The sequence below is a fragment of the Lissotriton vulgaris genome, chromosome 7 (genome assembly GCF_964263255.1).
Source record: "Lissotriton vulgaris chromosome 7, aLisVul1.2, whole genome shotgun sequence".
NCBI lineage: Eukaryota > Metazoa > Chordata > Amphibia > Caudata > Salamandridae > Lissotriton > Lissotriton vulgaris.
The window spans coordinates 1,365,673,161-1,365,688,321 of NC_141695.1; the positions used below are offsets into that span (position 1 = coordinate 1,365,673,161).

Here is a 15,161-nt window from a genome sequence, read left to right on the forward strand (position 1 = left end):
CCTACCGTTAGTAGAGTACTATATGGTAGTCTAAGATCATGGTTAAAGGGGTTCTCTTCTGAAACACAAAAAAAGACATCCACAAACAGATATCATCATACATAGAAAGCACAACATACATGTACAGGACTATGAACATATATGTATACAGTGTTTATTTTGCATTTTGTCGAAAAAACTCACCCACAAAGTTGTGTGGAACAAGCCTCACCTCGCCTGGCCCTCGCTCAGGTGTTTGAGGCCCGCTCTAAAAAGATAGGGAAGGAACAAGACACAGACACTTTTGCATATGTCATACTTCTGCACTTTTTTAACAATCCTCTGATGTGAAGTTCAAGTTCGGAAATTTGTATAGCGCACTACTCACCCATAGGGTCTCAAGGTGCTTGAGGGATGGGGTGCATTATTTATCGAATAGCCAGGTTTTAAGTTCCTTTCTGAAGGATAAGTGGTTCTGTGTGAGGCAGAGGTGAGTGGGGAGAGAGTTCCAGGTCTTGGCCGCCAGGTAGGAGAAAGATCTTCCTCCTATGGTGGGTCTATGGCTGTGCGGAATTGCAGCAAGCGCTTGGTTGGAGGATCTAAGTTGGCGGGTGGGTGTGTAGAAGGACAGTCGTGTGTTGAGGCATTCGGGTCCTAGTTTGTAGAGGGCCTTGTGAGCGTGGGTGAGGAGGCGGAACGTTATTCTCTTGTTGACGGGAAGCCAGTGGAGGTTTTTCAGGTGGCCGGTAATGTGAGCTTGGCGAGGGATGTCCAATATGAGTCTGGCCGATGCATTTTGGATGCGTTGGAGTTTTTTCTGTAATTTGGCTGTGGTTCTGGCGTAGAGGGTGTTTCCATAGTCCAGTCGGCTAGTGACCAGTGTGTGGGTGATCGTCTTTCTTGTTTCGGTGGGGATCCAACTGAAGATTTTTTTGAGCATGCGGAGTACGTTGAAGCAAGAGGATGAGACGGCGTTGACTTGTCTGGTCATCGAGAGGGAGGAGTCTAGGATGAATCCCAGGTTGCGTGTGTGGTCTGTAGGTATGGGTGCTGTGCCCAGGGCCGGTGGCCACCAAGAGTCGTCCCAGGCAGAGGGTGAAGATCCTAGGATGAGAACTTCCGTTTTGTCTGAGTTAAGTTTTAGGCGGCTGTTTTTCATCCATTCGGCTACTTCTTTCATGCCTTCGTGAAGATTGGTTTTGGCGGTGTTAGGGTCTTTGGTGAGGGAAAGGATCAGCTGGGTGTCGTCAGCGTAGGAGATGATGTTTAGCTTGTGTTGTCGCGCGATGGATGCGAGGGGACTCATGTAAACGTTGAAGAGGGTGGGACTGAGTGATGATCCTTGTGGGACTCCACAGATAACTTTGGTGGCTTCTGATTTGAATGGGGGGAGTCTGACTCTCTGGGTTCTCCCGGTGAGGAATGAGATGATCCAGTCCAGGGCTTTTCCTTGTATTCCGACGTTGCTGAGGCGTTGTATGAGGGTGCTGTGACAGACTGTGTCGAAGGCGGCGGAGAGGTCGAGTAAGATGAGGGCAGCTGTTTCTCCGTTGTCCAGTAGCGTTCGGATGTCATCTGTTGCTGCAATGAGGGCTGTTTCGGTGCTGTGTTTTGCTCGGAAGCCGGACTGAGAGGGGTCGAGGGAGTTGTTGGATTCAAGGAAGGCGGCGAGGTGGCTGTTGACGGCTTTCTCAATGACTTTGGCAGGGAAAGGGAGGAGGGAAATGGGGCGGTAGTTCTTAAGTTCAGAGGGGTCAGCTGTGGGCTTCTTCAGGAGGGCAGTGAGTTCGGCGTGTTTCCAGCTTTCTGGGAAGGTGGCGGAGTTGAAGGAGCAGTTGATGATGTCACGGAGATGGGGTGCGATGATGGAGTCTGCTTTGTTGAAGATGTGGTGGGGACAGGGGTCGGTTGGCGAGCCTGAATGGATGGAGTTCATTAGGCGGATGGTGTCTTCAGTGGTGATTGGGTTCCAGGCGTTGAGGTTGTTAGAGAGCGGTTTGGTTTTGGGAGTGGGTGGGGTGGGCTGTTCTTTCGAAATGTTCTTAAAACTGTTATGTATGTCGGCGATTTTGTTGTAGAAAAAAGAGGATAACGAGTCGCAGAGGTTTTGGGAGGGAGTAATGTCATTTGAGGCTGCGGTGGGGTTGGTAAATTCTTTGACGATGTTGAATAGTTCCTTGCTGTTGTGGGCGTTGTTGTCAAGTCGATCCTTGAGAGCTGATTTCTTGGTGGATCGGATCAGTTGGTGGTGTTTGCGGGTGGCGGCCTTGAAGGTGGTCAGGTTGTCAGTGGTTGGGTTTTTTCTCCATGTTTTTTCGAGAGTACGGCATAGTTTCTTGGAATTCTTAAGTTCATCGCTGAACCAGGGGGCCTTTTTGCTGCCTAAGAAAAGGAAGACTCCAACCAAGCCTTAGTAATGTAGTGAAAAGAAGGACCCTAAGGTTGATCTGTAGCCCATATCACTAGAATCATTTTTTTTTTAAACGATTATAAAAACGAGAGACCTGGGGCAACAAGGGGCCCCTGTACTTGACATTATATCCAGACTGTGGATGGTAAAATCTGAGAGTACAGCTCTCACGACCCAGAAAAACCACAGCTGTTTGAAGAAAGAGTCTTAGCAAGAGTAGCATCATTCCATCGTCGGGCCACCAGCCTGTCCGTCCTTGCCTCAGGCTACAAACTGAGCCGAGGGGAAGGTGATTGACAAGGTGACCCCGAAAGCTTTATTTGATGTATGCGGTCCGGAGAGGAGACTTCACCTACGTTCGCTGATTGGTTATTGTGTAAAAGCCGGAAACCGGAAGGCATATTACGAGCCGGCTCAAGTGTTTCACAGCGACCGCCTGTTGATTGGCTGTCCGGAAACCCGGATGTGACTAAACCTGCCCGAAGTAGCACGGGCAACAAAGAGGCCGTATGATACGGCGTCAGCGTAGGCGTGCCCTTCGTGCATTTGTCTAATATAGGTTCGATAGCTGGTTGGCTCTCTATCAAGTGTAGGAAGTGACTCAGCCTGGCCGGCGGGATACGGACCAGAAAGGAAACCTAAGAGAGTGCCGTATTGCGCGACATGGGCGTGTCTAGATGTGTTCGTCTGTTGATTGGTTTAGAACGAACAACCTTTGGAACAATCAAAACATGAGAAACGCTTTTGCTCCATGTTGAACGTAAATGTTTACATACTCAGAGGAAACCGAATCCCAAGTGTAGTCGTACCAGTCAGGGCTGAAACTCAAACCAAACAACCTTAGTAACAGCAAGCAAACACGATCCCGAATCTTAATCAGTTTGTCCCACTAATGGCATCGGAACGAAGGTCATTCAAAGTGCAATGCACATGGATGGTTTGTATGCCGCAAACATTACTCGGCTCTGTGTTAGGCTGATGGGTGGTTTAGTATTACTATTAGTAGTAGTAATCAGATTTGTAGAGCGCATAGCGACCCAACCAGGGGTTTCCTAGAACTATGTCACAAAATAGGTACCCAAAGACGACATGTAGGCTGCTTCTGAAGTCAACAATTAAAACAACCAGGTTTTAAGCCTCTTATGGAAGATTGAAAGTGAGCTACAGACTCTCACATCGGAGGGAAGGGAGTTCATATGCAGACCATCGCAGCCAAAGCTCTTATATTCCACCTGCCAATGCTAAGCTTGTTTTTTTAACTATTTCTAAGAATTGGATTTTAGACCATGATTTTTACAATGCTTTTTTTGTGCAGAAGATAGTTTGAGTGTGTATAATATATTGACGTTCATATATTTTCTTTTTTATATAATTTTGTGTTGGTTTGATTTCAGTTTAATCTGTTTCCCTTTCTTGGATGTCTTGTTGTTTCCCATTTCTTGTTTATTTTGGATTTTTCCAGATATTTTCTTTATTTACCCTTTGTATTTGTTTCTGTGTTTTGTTTTTTATGTGTTCCTTTCCCTAGTCTTGATAATCTGTGCTGCATTTGGAAGAATTTGACAGACTTTCTATCTATTCTTTCAAACTATTTTCTTCTGTTTATTTTTGCCATTATTTTCTGATTTCTTGGTCAATTGTCATTTATTTTCTTGTCTGTTATCCCCTTTCTCTTTGTTTGAAGATTTGTTTATATTTATTTGTTTGATTTTCTTGTGTGTCCGTTTTTATATACTGGGTTGAGTTTTCTTTTATTAAATTCTACTATGGATATTTGGATTTCTTTTTTGGTCTTATTCTTATTAATGCTGTCTTATACTTTTTCTATTCTGATTTGTTTTCCACTTAATTTTCATTTCTCTTACTCTTTCTGAATATTTTTGGGAAATGTTTTTTACTTTTCCTCAGTTTTGGGCCATACTGCTATTCGTTTGCTTTTGTGTTTCAGATGATAACAGCAACCAGAGTTCAATGTCTGAGGCCTCACTGCAAAAGGGAGACACAAGTCCCAGTCCCTCGCCGACCCCTGACTGCAGCCAGACAGTTTCTCCCACCTCGGTGGCAGAGCTAAAGACAGAAGACTCCCAACCGCCCATGCTGGGACAGGAGATGGGTAAGTGTAGGAGGCCGTGAGGAAAAGGGAGAACATGGAAGGCTGTTTTATGACTGCAAATCTGTCTTAGTGAGCAGGTACTCAACACGGAAAATACTTTGAAGCAGAGTAAAAGTGAGGGAAACATCTTCTACAACAGCAAGAGGGGCTGCTTCTTCATATCTCTAATAATATTTAAATGTAAGGCACTCTGAATGAAGGTGCCTTGGGTTAGTGAGAGGAGGGGGCCTCTTTGTTTCCTTGGTACAGTAATTGACTGGTTTGACAGGGTTGGTAAGGAAGCTGGTTAGCAAGTTAAATAATAACCTTCTTTGTTTGGAGCCTGGTTCTTAGTTTTGATTATTTCTTTGTCACAGTCTTATGTTAGTTGGCTCTAGCGCTAGTTAGAAATAATGTTTAACAAACCAAAAGCTTAGAGTTTGGATGTTCTATGACGAGTGGTGAAGTTGAATAAAAGGAGGTCATTGACCGAGACACTGCTGTCAATTCTTTGTAGGTGTCAAACAAAGAGACATTCTGCTGCAAATCTTTTCCTGTGCTGAAGTTTCGAACTGCTTATGAGGGAAAGTTGTGATACAAGAAAAGAACCTTGATCGCTGCCACATCCATTCCTAACAAGACATTTGCTTTCTCTCCGTCAGATGGCGGGAGTCTAACCTTGGAGACGACTGATGATCCTCCAATGCTGACCAAAGAGGAGCCTGTTCCTGAGTTACTGCAAGCTGAGGTGGGTGGTAGAGAGTGGATTAATTGTGGTAGAGAGTGGATTAATTGACTGACTGGTAGAGATCACATAGAGCTATGGGGCAGAGGTGGGATTAACTATGAGCGAATTAGATTTTCATGCAGCCAATGGGACCTTGGGACAAATCAGTGCCATGTCCTGGATGTGTCATCACGAAATGTATTTGCAAGCAAAGGTATAATCAGGGCCACTTGAAATATGCTATTTTGCATCTGTTTTAGCATAATTATTGATATGCTACATTTCCCACAAAATCTATCATCTGCTCCACAATCTGCAGAATTTAACAAAAAATAATTTGTAGCTCAGTGATACAAAATAGCTACATATGACGTGAGACATGTTTCTGTGCACTACAATCTTCTTTGCAATGGTTGAACGTCCTTTCTCTTGCTTATTGCTGCATTTTGTGTGCTGAACTGGTTCTAATGAGATTAACCCTTGCCTCGGATAGTGTTAACCTGTGTAAAAAAGAAAAGATATGTACATGGCACTATCGCAAAATGTGTTGCTAGAAGCTGCTTAAGTTACCTTTACTTGCCACATAATTCAGTTTACCCTGATGCAAAACGTAGTCTTCCCCTGATGTTTAATTACAGCGACCCTCTCTATAATCTAATTTGGCTATATTTTAAATGAATGTCTTAAGTTGCATGTGGGATGGGCCTGTTTTCTGGTTGAGCATCGGGTTCCTCTTTGGGTGTGGAAAGGGTGGGTTTTTGATAGACATGTCTCGCCTGAGTTAAGAATTAATATTTTGATTTAGTCTGTAATTATAATCTTGGTTGTATGGGTAGCTGGTATCTTAGCTAGGCAGGCAATGAATACATGTGGTGTCTTAATTGTGTTGTTAATCAGCACGGGAAGCAGAGTGGGTCTTGAACAAAAAGGAGAATAGGGTGTGGGTGGAGGAGAGTCTTAATTTGAATGTTTATTTGGTAATGAATTGGGTATTGGATATTGAATAGTTTCTTGACTGAGTAAAAAATGTTGAACTCATGTTGTCTTGGGTAACTGGAAAGTGTACCTCTTTGTTTGGTGGTGAAAAAGGTAATGTGACATAGGGACTTCTCGGCTATATGGGGAATTGGCTTTACGGCTGAGTCGAAAATAAGGGTCTGTGTACTGTGAGATTGGCTGACTCGGCTGGATGCGGAATAGTTGTTTTGCTTCTGAGGGGCGTAACTATCTTGGCGATTACTTTCTCCGTTCGTTGGTGGATGACCTCTTGGCTGGGTTGTGAGCAATTATCTTTGAGTAGTTTCATAATTGTTTTTCTTGAGTATTGACTTCATAAGTGTTAGACGGGGACCCGAAGGGTCGGCCGAGTACAGGGGGAGAGGCCTCCGGTGAGGGCCTTCTCCGGTGATCGTACAGACAAGTAACTTCCCCCCCACAGATGGACACCACACAAAGATGAGTTCTGCACACTTTATATAGAAATCTTGAGGCAAGGTGATAAACGATACAGCGGGACCAGGATGCGAGGATCCTGCCAATTCTAGTCTCTTTGGGAAAAAGGGGTAGCGGGACAGTCTTAGTACCGGTCCGGTACGGGAGCAGTAGGAGATGGAGCTCACAATCCTTGAGCTGGAGGGTTCGCAAGGAGGAGCCGCGGCAGCGCCAGCAGGCTTCGACGATGGTTCACAATGAGGAGCCGCGACAGCACCAGCAGGCTTCGAAGATGGTTCACGATGATGAGCCGCGGCAGCGCCAGCAGGCTTCGAAGATGGTTCACGATGAAGAGGGCCGCGGCAGCGCCAGCAGGCTTTGAAGATGGTTTCACGATGAAGAGGGCCGCAGCAGCGCCAGCAGGCTACGAAGATGGTTTCACGATGAAGAGGGCCGTGGCAGCGCCAGCAGGCTTCGAAGAAGGTTTCACGATGAAGAGGGCCGCGGCAGCGCCAGCAGGCTTCGACGATGGTTCACAATGAGGAGCCGCGACAGCACCAGCAGGCTTCGACGATGGTTCACAATGAGGAGCCGCGACAGCACCAGCAGGCTTCGAAGATGGTTCACGATGAGGAGCCGCGGCAGCGCCAGCAGGCTTCGAAGATGGTTCACGATGAAGAGGGCCGCGGCAGCGCCAGCAGGCTTCGAAGATGGTTTCACGATGAAGAGGGCCGCGGCAGCGCCAGCAGGCTACGAAGATGGTTTCACGATGAAGAGGGCCGTGGCAGCGCCAGCAGGCTTCGAAGAAGGTTTCACGATGAAGAGGGCCGCGGCAGCGCCAGCAGGCTTCGAAGATGGTTCGCAAGAAGGAGCCGCGGCAGCGCCAGCAGGCCTCCAAGGATGAGTTCGTCTCGGTGTCTCTCGACTCCAGGATACAACTGCCTTCCTGCTCTGGAGCTGCCCCAGTTATAGGTCTGGCGCCCTTTGATGTCCGGACCCTCGCACTTGGGGGTCGGGAGGTCCGGGATGAGGGAGTCCAGACACCCAGCAGGGGGGTGGAGCCAGAGCCCGGGGAGGCTGGGGGCGATCGACACCTGGCGGAGGAGAGCCATCGACACTTCTTCTCCCATTGACCTGCCAAGTGGTCTCTTCACCCCCTGGGTGGATGGTGGTGCCTCGATGTCGGGGCCTGGCCAGGCCCGGGGTTGGGGTCGATCCGAGGCCTTGTCGTGTAGTGTCCAAAATGGCGGCTGGGCCGGGGGCAGTGGTACTGAAAGGGGGCCCCGGGCCAGCCGATACCGGGGTGTTCAGGAGCTGGGGTTCCGTTGGTGGCGGGCCGTGGGTTGCCCCGGTGGGTTGCCGGGATAGTTCTCGTCTAGGACACAGGAGGAGCAGGGGTCCGGGCCCCGCCATGCGGGGGGGGGATCGGTCCTGCCACGAGGCCTGTCCAACATGCGTCCCCCCCCAGCTGAAGGCAGGGAGAGTCACCCATCCTCTTGGGTACTCTCCTCGCCGAGGCGGAAGAAGCGTGACAGGCCGTCTGCGTTGTCGTGGTCTTGGCCTGGACGATGCTCCACAGTGAAGTCCATCCCCTGCAGGGAGATGGACCAGCGCAACAGTTTTGGGTTCTCTCCCCGCATCTGCATCAGCCATTGCAGGGGTCGGTGATCTGTTTGCACCCGGAAGTGGGTACCGAAGAGATAGGGCCGGAGCTTCTTGAGGGCCCACACCACGGCGAAGGCCTCCCGTTCGATGGTGCTCCAGCGCTGCTCTCGGGCCAGCAGGCGTCGGCTGATGAAGGTCACTGGTTGGTCAACTCCCTCAGGGTTGAGTTGGGAGAGGACGGCCCCCACGCCATGATCTGAGGCGTCTGTCTGTACTATGAACTCACGGCTGTAGTCTGGAGCACGGGGGCGGTGCACATGGCGGCCTTCAATTTCTCAAAGGCCGCCTGGCATTCAGGAGTCCAGTTGACGGTTTTGGGGTTCTTCTTGGATGTGAGTTCCGTGAGAGGCCCCACAATGCTGCCATAGTCTTTTACAAAACGCCGGTAGTACCCGGTGAGTCCCAAGAAGGCTCGGACCTCTGTTTGGGTGACCGGAGGTTCCAGGGCCTGGATGGCAGCGATCTTGAGCTGGAGGGGGGCCACCAGGCCGCTTCCCACTTGGTGTCCCAGGTAGGTTACGGACCCTTGGCCAATCTGGCACTTGCTGGCTTTGATGGTAAGCCCGGCCTGCCGGAGGGCGTTCAGGACCTCTTGGAGCTGGTGGAGGTGTTCTGCCCAGTGGAGACTGTACACAGCAATATCGTCCAGATGGGCGGCGCTGAATTCCTCGAGGCCCGCCAGTACCTGGTTCACGAGTCTCTGGAAGGTGGCGGGGGCGTTTTTCATGCCGAATGGCATCACCTTGAAGTGGTAGTGGCCATCCGGGGTAGAGAAGGCGGATCGCTCTTGGGCCCCTGGGGTGAGGCCGATCTGCCAGTAGCCCGCTGTTAAGTCGAAGATGCTCAGGTAGCGGGCGGCCCCCATGCGGTCAATCAGCTCATCTGCCCGGGGGATGGGATGAGCGTCGGTCCTGGTAACGGCTTTCAGGCCCCAATAGTCCACGCAGAACCTGAGCTCGGGGCGACGCCCGGGGCGGCAGCCTTGGGGACCAGCACGACTGGGCTGGCCCAGGGGCTGTCAGATGGCTCGATCACTCCCAGAGCCAGCATTTTGGAGACTTCTGTCTGGATGCAGGCGCGTACTCGATCCGGTACTCGGTACGCCCTGTGTCGGATAGGGGGGCTATCCCCGGTATCTACGTCGTGAAGGCACCATGGGGTGACCCCGGGGATGAGGGAAAACAGGTCGGCAAATTGGAGCAGAAGGTCTCGACAGTCTTGGCGTTGCTCTGGGGACAAGGCATCGGAGAGTCTGACCCCCTCCACGGAGCCGTCCTTTTCGAGCGTTTTCAGCAGGTCAGGGAGGGGCTCGGAGTCTTCTTCAGCCCCACTGTCGGTAGCCATCAGGAGGCTAAGTTCCGAGCGCACAAAGTGGGGTTTGAGTCTATTGGCGTGGAGGACCCGTAGGGGGTTCCGGGGTGACTCCATGTCGATCAGGTAGGTGACTGGACCCTTGCGCTCTACTACTTTGAAGGGCCCCATCCATTTGTCCTGTAGGGAGCAAGGTTCAACCGGGGACATCACCCAGACCTGTTGTCCCGGCTCGAACTCGATGGAGGAGGCATGCTGATCATACCATCGCTTCATGTCTTCTTGACTGGCTTCAAGGTTGGCCTTGGCAAGTTCCCTAAATCGCCTGGTCTGGTTACGGAGGGTCAGGAGGTACTTGTATACATCCGGAGGAATCTTCTGAGGGGCCACCTCCCACCCTTCTTTGACCAGGCTGAGGGGGCCCCGGACAGGGTGTCCATACAGTAGTTCGAACGGACTGAAGCCCAGGGATTTCTGGGGGACTTCCTTGTAAGCGAACAGGAGGCATGGGAGCAGCAAGTCCCATTGGCGACATAGGGGTTCCTCCAGGCCCATGATCATCCCCTTGAGGGTGCGGTTAAACCGCTCTACCAGCCCATTTCCTTGCGGGTGATAGGGGGTCGTGAATTTGTAGGTGACCCCGCACTGTTGCCATAGGGACTTCATGTACTTGGAGATAAAGTTCGTGCCCCTGTCACTGACGACTTCCCGGGGGAAGCCCACCCGTGAGAAGATCCCCATCAGGGCTCGGCCCACCACGGACGCCGTCACGGTCCGAAGAGGAATGGCCTCGGGATAGCGGGTGGCGTGGTCCACCAGGACCAGGATGAACCGGTGTCCTTGTGCTGTTCGGGGCTCCAGGGGCCCCACAATGTCTATTCCCACCCGTTCAAACGGGGTGGTGACGATGGGAAAAGGCTGCAGGGGTGCTTTGAGTTTTCGGCCGCTCTTCCCGCTGGCCTGGCAGGTTGGGCAGGCCCGGCAGTGGTTTGCTACATCATTTCGCATCTTCGGCCAGTAGAAGGGGGTCACCAGGCGGCTGTATGTTTTGTCCTGCCCCAGGTGTCCGGCAAGAGGCACATCGTGTGCTAGGTTCAAGAGGAAGTCTCTGAAGCGGAGGGGGACCACCAGCACCCGGCTGGCCCCCAACTCTGCAATCTTTTGCTCACTGTAGAGCAGGTCATTGTCCCAATAAATCCAGTGGGCCCCCGAGGTGTCTCCTGCGCTCTGGGTGAGGGCTTGCTGTCGGAGTCCCTCGAGGGAGGGACACGTTCTCTGCTCCTGTCGGAATTGTTCCTGAGTAGGGCCACCCTCTTGATGCCACTGGGCCAGTTCTGGAAGGTCCCGGAGCCGATCAAGTCCTTCTTCGCTGGACTCCGGGGAACCGGGCTCTGGGGCTGCTCCTTCGGTGACGATCGGCGGAGGGGGTTCTGGCCATTCTGGTTCTTCGGGGCTGGAGATGGCGCGGGCGGCCATGGACCGGGTCGTTACGCAGACCCATTCAGGGAGGCCCAGCATCCCCAGGTGCTCTCTTCGCTCAACGGCTGACCAGGGGGAACTTTCGAGGTCATTCCCCAGGAGGCAGTCTACTGGGGCATCGTCGCGGACAGTCACTTTTAACATGCCGGATACCCCTCCCCACTCGAAGGGGACGCAGGCCATCCGACACAGGCTTTCGGAGTTGTCGGCTGACCGTACTGGGCAAAGTACATTTGGTAATATCTGGTCCGGGGTCACCAGATGGCAGCGGACTGCGGTCACACTGGCCCCGGTGTCGCGGAGGGCTTCAGCCCGGCGTCCATTAATGGTGACCCACTGGCTGTACTTCTGCGTGTTGGCGGGAAGGGGCGCCCGCGGAACCAGGTCTCTTTCCCCTAGACAGACCAGGGACATGGCGGCGGGTTCCCACTCGGGCTGGTCTGGCTCGTACTCTTCGGTGTCTTCTTGGGCCTGTTCTTCTCCCAGGGCGGCGGCAGCGACCTGGCGGGGCATGGGACTCTGGTTTTTCGGGCAGTTGGGATCATTGGCATAGTGGCCGGGTCGTTGGCATCGGTGGCAGGTAACGTTGGCGCGGAACCCTGGTCGCGTCGGAGGGCTTCCTCTTCCGGCCGGGGGCGGGGTGTTGCTGGTGGCGGCCACCGGGACGGTGTCTCGGCCCCGACCCTGGCCTCCTCCTCCCCCCCGGGGGCGATGGGGCCCTTGGGAAGCCCTGTTCTGTTCGCTGGGCCAGCTTCGAGGAACTCGTGTGCTCTCCCATCGGTCTGCTTCGATGGCGAGTTTTCGGGGTTCAGTCAGTTTACTGTCAAGGAGGTGCTGCCTGAGCTCGACGAAGCAGTTATTGGAGAGGTGCTCCCATACAATAAGGTCGAATAGCTGCTCGTACGTGGTCACCTGGCTGCCCTTGATCCACCACTCGAAGGCTCTGCTAAAGAAGTTCACGTACTCCACCCAAGTCGTACCCGGGATCCGTTTGCAGTCGCTGAACCTCTGGCGGTACATCTCGGGCGTGAGCCCGTATCGAGTGAGGAGGGCGGCCTTCATGTGGTCGTAGGACGTCATCTGATGGTCAGGGAGTTGCAGCAGGGCGTCTCGCCCTCCGTTGACAAACCTCCCCCATAACCCGGCTCCCCAGTCGCTCCGTGGGATCCGGTGGGAGGTCATTGCTACTTCGTAGGCTTTGAACCATTGCTGGATATCATCGTTCCGGTAATATTCTCTGACGACATCCTTGGGGATGTGGACCTTGGGGTCCGTAGGGACAGGGGGGCTCTGGTGCCCGGAGACTCCGAGGTCTTTGTTCTGTCTCCGAATTTCTAGTTCCTTCAAGTTGCGCTCATGCTCGTAGGCTAGTCTTTTCTCTTCCAGCTCCCTCTGACTCTTTTTCTCTTCTCGCTCCTCTCGGAGCCGTAAGTGTTCTAGTGTTATTTTTTGTTCCGCCAATTTGAGTTCTCCATCTAAGCGAAGTCGAGCCAGTTCCAATTCGTGGAGCCGGCTCTTCTCTCGTTCTCGGGCCTCCTCGGACGAGAGGCCCGGTCTTCTTTCCTCTGTAGGAGCGGTGTTTGTTTCGGTGGTCTCGAGGCTTTGGTTTTGGGGTACGGGCGTTTCCGTCTCCGCCCAAGACTCCAAGGCGTGTTTGAGGTCATCTTTTGTGCTCAGTCCTGTGGTAGCAATGCCCAGTTCTATACAGAATTGTTTCAGTTCCTTGTGGCTGTATTCTTCTAGTTTCTCCATCAGGAATTTTTCCGTTGTTCCACTCTCCTTTGTCGTCATGGTGGCTGTGTGTTGTGGGGTGAGTTACTCTCTGTACGATTATGCGTCGGTCCGGATCGCGCCGCTGGCCACCAATGTTAGATAGGGACCCGAAGGGTCGGCCGAGTACAGGGGGAGAGGCCTCCGGTGAGGGCCTTCTCCGGTGATCGTACAGACAAGTAACTCCCCCCCCACAGATGGACACCACACAAAGATGAGTTCTGCACACTTTATATAGAAATCTTGAGGCAGGTGATAAACGATACAGCGGGACCAGGATGCGAGGATCCTGCCAATTCTAGTCTCTTTGGGAAAAAGGGGTAGCGGGACAGTCTTAGTACCGGTCCGGTACGGGAGCAGTAGGAGATGGAGCTCACAATCCTCGAGCTGGAGGGTTCACAAGGAGGAGCCGTGGCAGCGCCAGCAGGCTTCGACGATGGTTCACAATGAGGAGCCGCGGCAGCGCCAGCAGGCTTCGAAGATGGTTCACGATGAGGAGCCGCGGCAGCGCCAGCAGGCTTCGAAGATGGTTCACGATGAAGAGGGCCGCGGCAGCGCCAGCAGGCTACGAAGATGGTTTCACGATGAAGAGGGCCGCGGCAGTGCCAGCAGGCTTCGAAGAAGGTTTCACGATGAAGAGGGCCGCGGCAGCGCCAGCAGGCTTCGAATATGGTTCGCAAGAAGGAGCCGCGGCAGCGCCAGCAGGCCTCCAAGGATGAGTTTGTCTCGGTGTCTCTCGACTCCAGGATACAACTGCCTTCCTGCTCTGGAGCTGCCCCAGTTATAGGTCTGGCGCCCTTTGATGTCCGGACCCTCGCACTTGGGGGTCGGGAGGTCCGGGATGAGGGAGTCCAGACACCCAGCAGGGGGGTGGAGCCAGCGCCCGGGGAGGCTGGGGGCGATCGACACCTGTCGGAGGAGAGCCATCGACACTTCATCTCCCATTGACCTGCCAAGTGGTCTCTTCACCCCCTGGGTGGATGGTGGTGCCTCGATGTCGGGGCCTGGCCAGGCCCGGGGTTGGGGTCGATCCGAGGCCACGCGGCCTTGTCGTGTAGTGTCCAAAATGGCGGCTGGGCCGGGGGCAGTGGTACTGAAAGGGGGCCCCGGGGTGTTCAGGAGCTGGGGTTCCGTTGGTGACGGGCCGTGGGTTGCCCCGGTGGGTTGCCGGGATAGTTCTCGTCTAGGACACAGGAGGAGCAGGGGTCCGGGCCCCGCGATGCGGGGGGGGATCGGTCCTGCAACGAGGCCTGTCCAACAATAAGGGAATAGTGGTTTGATTAGATAGAGAATACGCCTTTAAAGTGAATATGAAGGGAGGAGCTACGCGGGCATCCAAGATGGTCGCGTAAGCAGAGAGCTCCCGAGACCCGCGCCGCCCTCATCGATCTATCCTTCCGATATCCTGGTTACTTTGATGGGCTTTTGAAGTACTACTCGTGGTGATGCTGCCGCACTTTTCAGGGCTGAGATCGGACTTCGGGAACCATCTCTACGTCGTCCTCAGTTTTCTGGCCTAGCCCCGGACGAGACCGGGGTCTCTGCTGCTCTGGATTGCCGAGCAGTAATTCAACAACAACGGTCGCCTGGCATCTGCTCAACCGGTGGTGTTGTCACTTTCACTTTCGGTTTCCATTCCACCTCCGGGCTGACTACCTAGGGTGCAATCTGTATTCCTGGCTCAGGTAGTCTAACCAGTTGTGCGTTCTGACCATAGCCCTGGGCCGGCAGTCTGCGATTTTTTGTGTAAGTGCTGCTTTGGAGACCAGCGGATCGCTGCCATTTCACCAGGACCGGGAAGACCCATCGGGGCACTGATTCCAATATGGCGACAAAACCCGAGATGGAGAAGCGCAGGACAAAAGTCACTAATCGTGGGGGATCAGTCCAGTCCAACGTAATAGATCGTTACACTCAACCAAGAGGCTCCCCCAGCGCTGATAGCCGCAGTCTTGAGGACCCGAGGACGGACCTGGTGGCTACATCGGAGGTGTCCCTTCAAGACCTCATGGCCGCCATTGCTGGAATCAAGACAGATATGGGTCAACAGTATGAGGCCATCGTATCCAAGATAGACACGGTGGCGGTTGATGTTACCCTTATTAGAGCTGACTTGGCTAAGACCAATGAGAGGGTCAAAGCCTTGGACCTTAAAGCCACCAGTCTGGTTAACGACATCGCGGACGCACAATCGAAGATCGGAAATCTGCGCTCATCGCATGATCTGCTGGCAAGACGTATGGAGGAGTATGATAACAGGGCCCGACGGAACAACATCCGCCTTGTCGGGGTACCGG

The 15,161-nt window shown here is 53.1% G+C and overlaps 1 protein-coding gene across 1 annotated transcript in view; it reads left to right on the forward strand.

Annotated features, from left to right (window-relative positions):
* The window catches only part of BCL7C (BAF chromatin remodeling complex subunit BCL7C), a 102,384-nt gene that overhangs the window by 49,171 nt on the left and 38,052 nt on the right, over positions 1–15,161 (forward strand). The window contains exons 4-5 of the mRNA XM_086932061.1: positions 4,338–4,502; positions 5,144–5,229. Of these exons, the coding sequence (XP_086788187.1) occupies positions 4,338–4,502; positions 5,144–5,229 (251 nt within the window). The remainder of the gene's footprint in view (positions 1–4,337; positions 4,503–5,143; positions 5,230–15,161) is intronic.